General features: G+C 28.9%; 2 protein-coding genes across 3 annotated transcripts; one reads left to right on the top strand and one right to left on the bottom strand.

Annotated features, from left to right (window-relative positions):
- The first annotated feature begins 6,293 nt into the window (after positions 1 to 6,293).
- On the top strand, positions 6,294 to 8,746 carry LOC131014970 (pre-rRNA-processing protein esf2-like). 2 transcript variants are annotated; one of them, XM_057943148.1, is made up of 7 exons: positions 6,294 to 6,631; positions 6,980 to 7,043; positions 7,249 to 7,316; positions 7,668 to 7,757; positions 7,842 to 7,972; positions 8,238 to 8,351; positions 8,430 to 8,746. In XM_057943148.1, exons 1-7 carry the CDS (start codon positions 6,358 to 6,360, stop codon positions 8,442 to 8,444), a joined length of 756 nt encoding a protein of 251 aa, XP_057799131.1. In that variant the 5' UTR covers positions 6,294 to 6,357; the 3' UTR covers positions 8,445 to 8,746. The 2 variants fall into 2 exon arrangements, with proteins under 2 accessions (XP_057799131.1, XP_057799130.1); XM_057943147.1 differs by having other exon boundaries at positions 6,319 to 6,631; positions 8,238 to 8,746.
- A 330-nt stretch (positions 8,747 to 9,076) lies between these two features.
- Positions 9,077 to 14,771, bottom strand: LOC131014969 (pectin acetylesterase 8-like). The gene is made up of 13 exons (XM_057943145.1): positions 14,646 to 14,771; positions 13,648 to 13,758; positions 13,457 to 13,539; positions 13,236 to 13,365; positions 12,568 to 12,647; positions 12,048 to 12,134; positions 11,784 to 11,908; positions 11,201 to 11,261; positions 11,039 to 11,092; positions 10,876 to 10,953; positions 10,668 to 10,797; positions 9,944 to 10,086; positions 9,077 to 9,251 (listed from the first exon to the last, which is right to left on the bottom strand). The coding sequence occupies exons 2-13, from the start codon at positions 13,754 to 13,756 to the stop codon at positions 9,159 to 9,161; spliced, it is 1,173 nt and encodes a 390-aa protein (XP_057799128.1). The 5' UTR covers positions 13,757 to 13,758; positions 14,646 to 14,771; the 3' UTR covers positions 9,077 to 9,158.
- Positions 14,772 to 15,158: the final 387 nt, after the last annotated feature.

Here is a 15,158-nt window from a genome sequence, read left to right as displayed (position 1 = left end):
TTACTCGTTAGAATTTGTATTTTTAGTTATTTAATCAAGTAAATATTGTTGTAATAAAAAGTAATCATTGATATGATGAAATGTAATGTTTCAAAAATATTATATTTTTCACAATAATGTTTATTTTAATTCATAATAACATTTACTTTTAGTTATTTGTTCAAGCAATTATTTTTAAAAGAAAAAGTAATTATTGATATATAGAAAAATAAAGTTATTTTATTGGTTAGAATTTTTATTCTTAGCTATTTGATCAAGTAATTATTGACGTAATAAAAATTAATTATTGTTATAATAAAATGTAATATTTCTAAATTATTACATTTGTTAATGATAAATGTTACTTTTATTTATGATAATTTTTACTTTTAATTATTTAATCGAGTAATTATTGTAGCAAAAAAAGTAATTATTAATATAAAAAAAAGTAATATTTATTTTATATGCAAAAACTTGTACTTTTAGTTATTGGATAAAATAATTATTGTCGTAAAAAAATGTAATTATTGATATAAAGAAATGTAATATTTTAAAATTATTACATTTGTTTACAATAATTGTTACTTTTATTTATGAGAACTTATACTTTTAATTATTTGGTCAAATAATTATTAATAACATAAAAAGTAATTATTAATATGAAGAAATGTAATATTTTTCAAAATAATGTTTATTTTTATTATACGAACTTTTACTTTTAGTTATTTGCTCAAGTATGCTAATTAAAAGTAAATATTTCTATTAAGATTCATGATTTAGTGTTTAGAGTTTAGTGTTCAGTGTTTTAAGGTTTAGTATTCATAATTTAGGTTTAGTTTTCAGAATTTAGAGTTTAGAAAATATAATACTCTATATTGAATAAAGGTAAATATTATATTAACATAGTATACATTTGTACTACTAAATGTATATTTTATACTTATTAAAAGTAAATATTCCTATTAGAGTTTATGATTTAGTGTTTAGGGCTTAGTGTTCATGGTTTAGGGTTTAGTTTTCAAGGTTTAGGGTTTAAAAAATATAATACTTTATATTGAATAAAGGTAATATTTATATTAACATAAGTATATATTTGTGTTAACAAGTGTACATTTTATACTTATTAAAAGTAACTATGATCTTAATAAAAAAAATAATTATTCATATGAAGAAATGTAATATTTCAAAATTATTACTTTTTCATGAAAATTGCTATTTTACTCATGAAAACTTATAATTTTAATTATTGTCTCAAGTAATTATAGGCGTAAGAAAAAATAACTATTGATATGAATAAAGGTAATATTTAAAAATAAAACAAAAGTAAATGGAAAAATAGAAGAAAGTAATTATTATCTTCGTAAAAAGTAATTATTAATATGAACAAATGTAATATTTCAAAATTATTAATTTTTTCGCGAAAATTGTTATTTTTACTCACGAAAACTTATAAAATTATTGGAATAATGAAAAGTAATGCTTCAAAAACACTACTTTTCTTTTTTATCAATAATTACTTTTTGTCATAATAATAATTAGTTTGGATTAATGTAAAAAAAAAACACAAACAAAACAAAATAAAGAAACATTGTAAAAAATCAGAAGAAAAAAAAAACTGAAGAAAAACAAAAAAAAAAAAAAACGCAAGGAAAAATAGGAAATAAGTGAAATTAAAGAAAAAGTGGTTAAACATATTCAGAATGGAGGCCACTGGGATTCGAACCATGAACCTTGGAGTTATTAGAGAGACATGAGGCGCAAGAAGAACCACTGCACCAAGCGGTCCAAGCCTCTCAATTTGTTATGGGCTGTGAAAATAATGATAACATTTTCATTCGGGTCGGGTCTGGGCGGACCCAGCTGCATGCTATGCGGTCACCGCATGCAAGACCCTCCCATCTATCTATTTATTACATGAAAACATAGTTTGTGGCAAAATTGTAATTAAATAATCAATCAAAGGGTATTTATAAAACTCAACAAATCTCATATATTTTCTCTCTCCTCTCTCCTCTTTTTCATCATACACATTCTTCAATTTTCTATATTATCTCTCTCATATTCTCTTATTCATATTTTAATGATTTTTTTTAAAAATCAAATTTTATTTACAAAAAATATTCTATATATATCTTAAATTAAAGATAAATGCAAGATCTTTGATTTGGTATCAAATAATTATTCAACTCTTTTATTAGCATTCTAATAAATTCTAATAATATAATTTATTTTCTTACTTATCAATTGAAGCTTTTCTAATAAGATGACATAGGTAATGAGCTAACTTAGAAAAAATAATTTTATGCATGATTAGCTCATGTTTTAAAAATGTATATTGTGATGTGAAAACTCTTTTTTTATTATTTATTCGTTTCTTTTAATTTGAATGATGTGTTTATTCTATAATTTTAGGGAGGAAAATAAAGTTTTCCATCAAATAGATGGAAAATTAAAAACGATTCTTTTCAAAATTATAAAATAAAATTAAGGATCTTTACTGAGTAATTGATGTAGATTATTTTATTTTTTAAGAAAAAATAATTTACATTTACTTATATTTTAACTATATTTAATATTTATTTTTTATTTATTTGATACATCATTTAATTTATTTATTTTTGATAAATTAACATGATTAAATAAAGAAATTTAAAGGCAGCGCCATAGGGGGCTCAAACCTAAGACCTTCGGTTTTAGACATTAATCCCTAATCGCTTAACCGATACACACACTACATCGTTTTATTTTGATGTAAAACTATGTTCCTCGTGCATCGCACGGGCGAATGTACTAGTTGAAAATGAAAATGTTGTTGACTGATTTGTACAGTATGCTGCATCGCTTGTACGGCCTATATTTTGTAGACTTTTCTCTGAAATCCGTAGATTAAATCACTATGTTATTTTGTTTCGTTTTTCATGGATATTGTATAGTCTCTCCGTCTCAATTCAATAGATATTTGTTATGTATTGACTTTTCATTTTATGAAGTACATATTGAAATAATAGATTCAAATAAATAAATATGACCTATTGAATTGGGACGGAAAGAATATTAAATTCGGAATGCCAAACATAACTGGTGCAATTTATAAAATTTAGGTTTTTAAAAAGAACCAAAATTAAAGTCATAAATAAAAAAATTGTGAAAGTTGTAGCCATAAATTACAATATATCCCTCCGTCGCACCGAAAGTGATATATTTGACTTTGAAATCTATTAATTTATTAAATATCAATATCATGTCTCGTAAAATATATATAAAAGATTTTACGCTATCACACTGTGATGTAAAATTCAAAAGATATGGATATTATATAACGGACTATTTATTTGTAAAGGATTTTGAGTTTTGAAGCAAACAACATACTAGGATGTTATAAGTATTTATCACGCACTTATCATGCATAGCAAACCAGCCACGAGTATAAAATATGAATAGATTTACACTATTAATCGAATTTTATGTATAACACATATGAATTCGTTGTATAAATGTCTAAATTGCAAAAATTGAAATTTTTACTACCTATTATAAGATTTGAACTCAGGACTCTGAATTCATCCAACAAGATGATGAGTCAATCGTAAATATCTGATTTATGGCTGAAAAATATTTATATTTTATAAGTAAATACCATTAAATAAAATAAGAACGAAAAATTATTTTTAATCGTTTGATCATAAAGATCGATCAACGATGGATGAATCATTTTATTGGATAAATGCATAAGATGAGTGATGTGTTCATTTATTCTGTTCCCTATTTTAAAAGATAATTATTCACCTGTAGTGTGTAAGATGGCGATAAAATAGAGTAAAAGCAAGGAAAATGGTGGAGCCTTTTGTATTTCAGTTAGTGTAACCTTACAATGATAAGTGAGCTCCCTATTTATAGAAGTTTACAAAGAGGGCAAATAAGTTATTTTGCATTCCGTACGAACCCCAAATCAGCTAAAGATATTCTCATGTAAAAGTTGTCAGTGATTCGTACACCCTCGCCCTTAATCCAGTGCAGAGATTATCCAACTCTGTCTTTTCTTCAAAAGAAATGCCAACTTAGTATAATGAAATAAGGTATTTCTCATTTGTCTTGATTCAGCCCTATTGCCCGATTTGTGTTGTATTTGTCTCGTTATTTCAGCTCTAGGACCTATCTTGGTAAAAATTCTTCTGCTATGATCCATAGGCTTTCCTGAGGCGGGCTCTTCGCAAGGGATACTGTTCGGAATCCTTTCCGCTCTTTCAGTGTCAGGGCTGACATGCTCCAAGCTGCACTGATCCAATCTCTACATATTTTACTCCTCACCAATGAGTTTGAATCTTGAATTAAGTGATTTTTTTTTTTGTATACAATAATTTTAACAACAAATACATTAATTATAATGATTATTATATTCTTGCGACTCATTTGGAACGGGTGATTATGGTGTAAAATATACTTGTGACATCATAATTTCTTGTTTGGTACGAAGTAATACGGAATACACAGTCATTTGTAAATCAAAAGCTCGAAAATATTATACTGATTTGAGGGATTCTGTATACCATCTACTGAGGCGGTATACATAATACAAATTATAATTATAATTACTATTAACTTTATATAATCTTAATACATCATATTAAACAACATATTATATTTTACAGATATTTTAATATACTGTATCAAAATATGATATTAATATGACATAGTGAAAGATATCACAATCAAACATATCATACTTTATCTCATACCGCGTACCAAATGCGCCTTACAGAATTAGTCATCACTTAAAATACACCCTATTTATATAGATATCATATACTCCCTCCGTCCACTAATTCAAGGCTTACTTTCCTTTTTGGTCCGTCCACCAACTTAAGGCCTATCCACTTTTAGTAAGTTTTATTCGTATTTTAATTGGTGGGACCCAATAAACAATACACTTTTTTACCACTCAACTAATAAATAATACACTTTGTGGGCCCCTTTCTTCACTCAACCAATAAACAAATATTTTGTGGGACCCTTTCTCCACTCAACTAATAAAAATACTCTTTTTCTTAAAATCCGTGTTTTTTCATCATGTAGGCCTTGAATTAGTGGACGGAGGGAGTATATATATATATATATATATATATATATATATAAATGTTTAATTTTAGTTATATAAAGTTTTAATTATTTTATTAAGTAATAGAATTGATGAGGAGTAATATATGCAGAGCAAGAGAATGAGCTTTATCAGAGGGACGAACCTCACCAGAGGAACGGACTTTGCCAGAGGAACGAGTGCCGTCAGAGAAATGAGCCTTATCAGATAAATGACTTCCGTTGGAGAAGCCATACTCGCTAGATAAATGGCCTATGTCAGAGAAGCCACACCCGCCAGAGAAGCGGCCCGCATAAGAGGAATGGCTTTCGCCAGAGAAGTCACTAGAAAGAACGGAGAAATCTCCCGCCTGAAGGGCAAGTTTACCTTTATGCCCTCGACCACGCGAGACGCATGTTTCAACATTAAATTTACTATTTTGCCCTTAGCTTGTAATCTATAAATAGCCATGAGCTTGTACCTTGTATGGACACGCTTACTTCACTAGCAATACAACAACAATCAGATTCTCGTGTTCTCAATTTTACCTCTCTCTCTCGCTTTTCCAAACAACACTAGGTACAATTCGTAATCCGATAACAAATCACCAAGTAAATCTATATACGTTCAATTATAATTCACCAAGAATAAATTAAATATCATTAAAATTAAATTAAGTATCACACATATATATTAGAATATTATTCTAAATATCTATATAATATATAAAAGAGGAGTTTTCTCCCTTCATTTTTTTTTCTCCATTTTTTCTCTCTCTTCTCCCATCAATTTTTTATTATGTTTTTCTCTTTCTTTTTATAATTTTAATTCTTTTCTAAAATTGTCAAATTTAATTTATAAAAAAATATTCAATGTGCATCTTAAGTTTAAGTTCGTCAGAAGATCTTTAATATGATATAAAAATTATCAAAAATTAATTTAAAACGAATCGGTTATTAAAATTTTAAAATATTTTCATTATCAAATAATTTAAAATAATTTAATAACTATAATTATCATTACACTTTATACATAATTAAAAATTACGTTTTTAAATTTGAAATTTTATTGAGTAATTAGTATTTTATTTTTAAATCATATTTTACATTTGTTATATTTTGTTTCTGTTTATTATTTATATTTATTTATTTAAACAAATCATTTAATTTCGATTTCATCGTGCATCGCACGGATGGTCGTACTATTATTAAGGAGTATAATTTTATATTTACATAAGTATTAAATATAGTCTTGATATTCATTGAATTTCAGCTAAGCGAGGTCTTATTTTTCACAAATTTCGTATGATCGTATCTGGTGGAATGGCGGAGGAGGAGGAGATGGCGGCGGAGAGAGAGAGCGCGCAAAGTGGGGATGATGCGAGCTTGGATGAAGAAGCTGTGAGGAGAGAGAGACGGAGGGAGAAAAAGAGGAAGCGGCTGTTAAAAGAAGCTGAGAAAGCAGAGAAGCGGGGCGTTTGCTATTTGAGTCGGGTGCCTCCGCATATGAATCCGTTGAGGCTTCGCCAAATTCTTTCACAGTATGGAGAAATAGGCCGAGTTTATCTTACTCCAGAAGGTCAGACATAGCGCCGTTTCACATCAACTAATTCAAATTGTTGTTAATTCTCGCGCAGCATCGTTTTTATGTTGTTTCTTCTGCAAAATTGGAATGCTGTCAGTTCTTGAGTGTTTTTCCCAAATTATTTTATCATATATTAAAATTAAATCCTTCAGAACCTGGTTATTTTAAACAAATTTTGGAAAATAAAGGAAGGAGGAAGAAGAGGCTAGTTCCTTTTTGCTGTGAAACGACGCCGCATAAGTCCACAGCACCCTCTGCTGTGTTTCTTCTAGTAGAATTTTTTGTTGTGTTTACCAATTTTTGTTGGTCACCAATTCTCTCTTTCCCTTCTTCTGTTTGCAGATCCTGCTAATCAAATGCGCCGGAAAAAGTCTGGTGGATTCAGGGGGCAAGAGTTCTCAGAGGGGTATGCTTATTGATTTTGCTTGTGGCTTGTGAAATTCCTTACTATGCTAGCTTGACATGATGATAACCAAGCATGTTAATATTTATCCAACCTAGAAATTCCTGATTCTGTATTTGTTTTTGGGTTGGTAGTGTCCTTTCACATGACTGTCTCTTTGAGAGTTGCACATTCATAAATAAATGGCTCCATATATTGCTGCTTGCAGGTGGGTTGAGTTCATTGACAAGAAAGTTGCAAAGAGAGTTGCGAGCATGTTGAATGGAGAACAAATTGGTATGTCGGTTTAGTTTGTTTTATGGTTTTGCATTGTAACTATGCACCTTTTTGCATTTGATAATTTGGCATACCACACTTGATAATTTGCTGAAAGGCAGAGATATTCACGCAAAATTATAGTACTGCATGAACTTATGTGGACGAGGGGAAATAATTATGTGATATTCTTCTTCTTCGTTTGATATATAATTTTCTAATTCAGAAAAGAACTTGAGGCTTTATGAGAATCAAATTATTCGTGTTTGGATTTTCTTTTCTAGTTTTGTAGGATTTGTACTCAGGCTTACATATTTGTTATGATTGCACCTTGCCGGTCATGGTTTTAAATCTTCTCGTATTTTGGTTTAGGTGGAAAGAAAAGGTCATCCATCTACTATGACCTGTGGAATATCAAATATTTGAGTAAATTTAAGTGGGATGATCTTAAAGAGGAGACAGGTAAAGTTACTTAACTCTCTTATTACCATGATGTGCTCTGAGGTACCCACCTGCAAGAATGAATATCAAATGACTGTTTTGCAGAAATAAAGAATGCTACTCGAGAGCAGAAGCTGGTGTTGGAACTCTCTGCTGCCAAAAAAGAGCGAGACTTTTATCTCTCCAAAGTTGACCAATCAAAGGCGATTAGTAAGATTGGAGAGCGGTTAAAGAAGGTAGTTACAATATGCACCATGCTTGTCAAATATCTATTTGTTATATATACACATAGGGGTGTTTATTTGGGTGATTAATTTTGAACTTATTTGATAATCTAATCCTTCACATAATCATTTATTTTATGTATCACATCATAGTTCCCGTCATGGATGATTATCTATCTACCGTATCATAGTTTCCGTCATGGATGATTATCTTTAGAATGGATTCCTAATCGGCATATTATCAACTGTTTACACTTGCATTTGATTCTGAATGCAGAAGCGGAAGATTGAAATGGTACCGAAAGTAGTCCGCCATTTCCCTCAGAAGAGACCATTCGGGAACGAAACCGGAGAGAACAAGGGCCAACTATCAAGGGACATCTTGGCAGGAGTGAGTGTTTATTTGACTCTGTCAGCTATTCTTGATTGTATGTGTTTGATATTTAGAATCTTCATGTATGTATTTCAGGTTTTTGGCTCGTGATGACTGATGAGTTTTATGCGAATCGGCTATTTTTTGTGAGGTATTGTTTCCTTCAAGTGCAGTTTTGGAGTTTGCAAACACTCGGGTTGATGTTCATGCTTTGTCATGTTTGTAGCTGTTAAATGCTCTACCATAGGTCATATTTTTCTTATACTAGATATAGAATGTTTTAGCAATTTATTGCCAAAAAATAGACCTCGTAGTTATAAGAACATCTGCAGTCTCTTTGAGTTTTTTGGATTGTATTAACTCTTTTCACTCTATTTTGGTCTCTCTTGTCAATTAAGGATCATTTGGGAAAATTATATACTTCCTCCATTTGAAAAAAGTTGCCATAATGTGAAAGACATAGATTTTAATAAAATGTGAGTGAAGTTGTTAGTAGAATAAGGATATCACTTTAAATGTGAGCGAAATTGTGTGATCCCATTATTCTCTCTGATCATGAAAAAATTTGTCTTAATTTCTTTTTCAGTTCACGAAAATGTTGTTCACATGTGATAAATTTTTTGTGAACGTATATAATATTATAATAAAAGTGATAATTTTTTTGTGAGCGGATCCAAAAGAAAATTGTGACACGGTATGTTTCGTAGACGGAGGATTAAGTAAAAATTAAAAAATTGTGAAAGTTGCAGCCATAAATTACTATTAATATTTTTATTTATAATCGCTACATGAAATAAGAACACTTTTTTTTTGGATCGGCTAATTCTATCCACACTTAACAGGAGCATCAATCCGATTGTCTATCATTCTGATAGGACTTCGATCGAAATACCAATCGCCAATAGCTTGTGAAATAGTCTGCACATATAAAATAAAATTTGGTAACCAAGTATTATTTCATCTTGAAAACAAATGAGTTATTTCATTTTGGCAAATTTTTGTTTCTGAAAAATAATTTTATGAAATATTAAAGCTTTTATTTTGTTAATATACTATTCTATTTTTTTGTAGTGCAATCATGAATAATGTATAAAATTAAATACTTATGCATGTGTCATATTATATACATATATGTATGAAGTTAGGTTCAATGGAGAATACCAAATATTCAAATAATAAAGAACATTGAACATGTCAATAATTCCCGTTTAACGTTAAATGTTCGTATAAATAATTTTATTGAACGTTTGGGGTTCATGGGGTTCGAACCCTGATATAAATCCGTTCAATAAAATTATTTGTACGAACGTTTAACATTCAACGGGAATTACTGACATGTTCAATGTTCTCTGTTGTTTGAATATTTAGTGTTTTCCATTGAATTTCCTTGTATGTATGTATATACTATATAACTATTATCAGTGCATCACACATAGGGTAAATCTAGTAGAACTTAAAGCAGAAGAAGAATAAAAATTGCAACTATCAAGCATTTTCTGTAATTTATTAGTCACGTACACAAACTAATATGTATATATATAATGATAATATATATAGTAAATAATTGTGAAAAAAATGATAAAATAACAATAACAAAAAAAAAGAGCTACCTTATCTTGCAGTTTGCAGGTTGGTCCATTCCAAAGAGCATTTGATACGGTTAAAACATGATAGAAGCAAGAGGTCATGAAAAGCCCTCTTGATGGATTATCAGGAAGTCCATTTATTGCATCTAAGAATGTAGCCCCAAAATCTGTAATTAAATCATATTTTATTTCACTTGTAATTTCTGTATAAAAATATGTCTACTTTATAATATTACAACCTATTTGCATATAAACTAAAATGTCTTGCACCATTGATAACATCTAAAAAATACTCCCTCCGTCCCAAACGAAATGTCCTACTTAATAGATGTTATATTATGATATAAAATGTGTCTAAAGTAGATAAAGTGAGTTGGTGGAGTATTTCTTTTCGGCGCAGAAATTAAGAAATGTGTATAAAGTAGATAAAGTGAGTTGGTGGAAATTATTTAAATATTAAGTATAGAGAGAGAGTGTATTGCCAAAAAAGGAAACATGACATTTCGTTTGGGACAGCCCAAAAAAGAAAACATGACATTTCGTTTGGGACGGAGGGAGTACAATTTTGTATCATAATCCAACATTCACTAAATACGAAGTGAGAGAATCAGAAAGTACTAACGATTCTGTCACTTAATACTTAATAGATGTTATATTATGATATAAAATTAAAAGCTCATGTGTTATTTAAATATTATTGACAATATTGGACATTTTAGATGATATTAATTTATTGAAATTAAAATACCCTTGATGAATTTCATTTGAGGTGGTGTGCAGGTATTTGGAGTAGGAGGAGGCGCCGGAATAGCTGTAACATTGATGCAAGAAGTGTTCCAACCCTCAAGCTCAGGAGGATTAGGGCTCAAATATTTTACCTGAGAAAATTAATTAAAAATATACTGATTTTATAAGTAGAAAAAATGTGAGAAAATTTAATACTACTATTATTTTACCTGATATGAGTCGAAAATGGGGTTCAATAAGAAGAGTGGTGTCTGAACATCTCCAACCAAATATTCGGCAAAAAGGCACTATAAAATATTACAATATATAAATTCTCTCAATATAAACAACATATTTTTATTAGATATATACTAATTGTACAACTTTACTTACCAAACTAACATTCACTTTCGAGGTGCATGACTTAGGCAATATATCGTATAATTTCTGCATATAAGAAAATAATAACAAAGAGTCAATGTCAATTGTATTAGAGAAAAAGAAATATAAATAATATTAAAAATATGTAATTAAACATTTCTCATTGGATCATACATGGAAATCAATCACATTTCTGAAATTCTTTTCCCGGCCTTCTGCACCAGGGAAGTCCTTTCTATTTTTGGATAAACACATACAAAAGTATAAATATGTCGGTGAATATAAACTTGTACAAATTATATATAGAAAGAGAAAAAACGATCCAGTGAGAATGCTCTTTTTCATAAGAATGTGAATTGATATGAATATTGTGCGTGTATTAGCCTAGCGGTAAGAGGTTAATACCCAAGACCTAAGGTTTTAGGTTCGAATCCTCCGTCGCACGGTCTTTGAATTTCTTTATTTACTTATACAATTTATCAAAAAAAAAAATTATATGAATAAATCAGTATATAAGGTTGAATAAGGTGCTTGTAATACATGAATAATCATTCAAACATAAGTTCGAATTTTAGAGGAGGCGAAAATTTCCTCAATTAACTAAATTACAACTATTCATGCATTATAAACAGTTTATTCAACTATATATACTCATTTTTCACGAAAATAGTCATTCTCACTATATATATATATATATATATATATATATATTTAATTTAATAGTAATAGTAATAGTAATAGTAATAGAAAATCTCACGCTCGAATGAAAAAACCAGAATCCGCAACACATTTCACTCTCTTAGCATTCGGTAGAAGTGATTTGAATTCATCACAATGTAGTATAGTCGCTAATCCACCTGCCGAACAACCAGTAAGAAGAGCCTGCAAATTTAATTAACACTTATTCATTTAGGTAAATATATATATATATTTTTTTTTAATTTTAGGATCATATAGAAAATGTAAATGGATATTGGAGTGATTAATTAAAGACTAATAATTAATAAATCAACAATCATACATTTTCTGCATTTTTCATTCCTTTTTGCAGCAGCTCATCCATTGCAGAACTAAAGATTCTTGACCCCCTAAATTGGACGAGGCGCCCCTGAGATTATATATTAATTTAATAGAAAACAAATGCTATTAGAGAGATTAAATAATTTCGTATTAGTACTATTAAATGAGGTTATTTACATATAAATTATTGAACTTTCAACAAATTCTGATTCTGCACATGAATTTTAAAAATTTTATCAAAATTACTATTTTTTTTCCTTTCTCATTTTGCATATTAACTCATTTTTTGTTGTGGTGATATGATATAAACATGCGTGTATGGCATAAATATGATAATTTGAAAAACAGAACTCACGATCGTATCGTATAAGTTTCATGACCAAAGTTTGGTCAGAAAATTGATAAATATGTAAAATTTTGAATAATTTTAATAAAATTTAAAATTTATGTACAAAATAAAAACTTATTAAAAATTTAGTGATTTATATGCAATTAATCTTATTAAATAATGACTTACTTACGTTATCATCTTGTTCAGTATCTCCTAGAAAAGACGCCCCATCACAGTATCGAAGAAAAACTCTATTCCAATTGTAGAATTCTGAAATACAAATTAGAGATTTCAACGTGAAAAAAAATTCGTCCAAATCAAATTAAATTAATTAATCATAATTAATTAATGGGGTTATTGACGCCTAACTACATCAATTTTGGGGTAGTTTATAATTTTGCACATGAACTTTAAAAAAAGTAAAAAAAATACATGAAATTTAACGTTGTAGCAATTTTATCACAAATTCAAATATTAGATATTCAAACTCTATAAAAATATTACGATTTACGGATTTAGAGATGTCTTATGCGATATCTTTTAGAGATGTCTTATACGTTGTCATTTTTTAAAACGTCCGATAAATACACGTCGATATTTCGACTTGCTATGTCAAGCTTTAATTTGAGTAAAAATTGAATTTGTGACATCGTACAACTCTAAAAGATATCGTATAAGACATCTCTAAACCCGTGAATCGTAAGATTTTAATGAAATTCGAACATCTAATATTTGAATTTGTGATAAAATTGCAACAACATTAAAGTTCATGTATTTTTTTACACCTCTTAAAATTAATGTGCAAAATCAGACTACCTGTAATAACCCTAATTAATACTCAAATAGTCCATTAATTACCTGGATTAACTGATTGATCCGAACTTAAGATTCCACTAAAAGTTTCAGGTCCGACGTGAACGTTTTTCGTGCCACCATGAAATTCACCCATTCTTAAATAGCAAGTCCAATGTGCACACCATCCACCACCCTAAAAAAATAAATAAATATATAAACATTTGAAATAGTTTTTTTATTTAACGAAATAATTGATCATATAAATATTAAGTTAAAGGGTTAACCATTAAATAAACAATCCAGTTATTAACCCCGTCGCCAAATCCTGGATCATAGTGGTAGCCTGCTGGAGACCCATCTATACAAACTGCGGTGAGAAATGTAAAATTTAAATAATTAGCAAGTTAATTATGTTAAAATAATGATACTATTTTTTGAATAAAATAAGTAATAAAAAGTTTATTTTATTTTGTACCTGCGAGTTTTTCATGTGCATTATCAATAATTTTGAGAGGTACGATTTGGCCACGAACTTGGGCGATTAAAGCAACTAGCGCACAAGCAAATATTACGTGTTTTCCCATTCCTTGCAACCAAAACATATTCCAAAAATTTATAGTTTAAATATCAATGAATAATTAGAGGATATTCACAAATTTGTTCACTTTTGCAATCTCTACAACGTTGCTTTATACATATAATATTACTATTTAAAAAAAATCTAAATACTTATCTCCGGTGTTAACAAAAAACAATCAAAATCATCAATGATCTTTATAAAAGTATATAGAAAGAAGCATGATTAATATAGGGGGTGATTGAATCAAATTTTCCACTTTGTAGAAATCAAAACCAATTGCACACTGTTAATTTTTCTATGATCTACAATTATGATAAATGAAAATACTATCGCCATTATTATAAAAAAAAATGGATTATGATAATACTCTCTCTGTCTACGATGTCGTTTTCAATTTTGCCATTTTGATCCGTTCACATTATCATTTTCACTTCTATTTATAGCAGTATGGTCCACAAACTCCACTCATAAGAATACGGGGACCCAAACTCCACTCACAGTAGTACTACTCACTACTATCCCTCACTTTCTTAAAACTCGTATCGTTCATAAAGTGAAAAATTCATTACCATGAAAGATGCATTATTGTATGTACTAAGATGCATTATTCAGCATGAAAATTAATCATAGCCATCCATTTAGTTAAAATATATGAATAAAATTGGCTCCTAGTTCCTTCACTAGAGATGATTCATATCAAAACGCCCATTATCACATAATGCAAATGATCTTTCACTTCACTAAATTGTTATGAAAAGAAATTACATTATTAATTGTAATATATAAAAAAAACATAATTATATATGTATATTTATAAATAGTTAAATAAACACAACAACCAGAATATGAACAACCTTAACCCCATCATAACATAAATTCTGTAATATACTTACCTTCTGAATCACCTATGATCACTTCACTTGCAACAAATTACTAAACTTTTTTCTCAAAAAAAAAAAAAAGACACACAAGAATATAACCTCGTTTTTAACTTTTTCTTCACACACTTATGAGATCACTTGCAACAAATTAGTGAATGTACAATGCTTAATCAACAATTATATAACCTTAACTACTTACGATCTAAGTAGCGAATAAATTTCCAAAATTATTGGTTTTGGATCCATATGTCGCCATTTCAACCCTTTTACGTAAATACCATTCATCATGCTAACTAAAAAAAGAACATAACGTCGAGATTATTCAATTTTATGATATAATAATAGGCGCATTGCGAAAATTAAATTTCATTCCACAAAATGAAAAAGCAAAAACTAAATCCCTTTTATTTATTCTTTCTTTTTCTATTTATTAATTACCCCCATTTAATTTTAACATGTCACATTACTGGCCTACTGGGATCGATATTTTTTGGGGGCGTTTACTTTGAATGATTAGCTTTGATA

Source organism: Salvia miltiorrhiza, chromosome 3, assembly GCF_028751815.1.
Source record: "Salvia miltiorrhiza cultivar Shanhuang (shh) chromosome 3, IMPLAD_Smil_shh, whole genome shotgun sequence".
NCBI classification, from domain to species: domain Eukaryota; kingdom Viridiplantae; phylum Streptophyta; class Magnoliopsida; order Lamiales; family Lamiaceae; genus Salvia; species Salvia miltiorrhiza.
The sequence above is the reverse complement of the archived record's forward strand: the minus strand, read 5'-3'. Positions and strand labels throughout refer to the sequence as shown.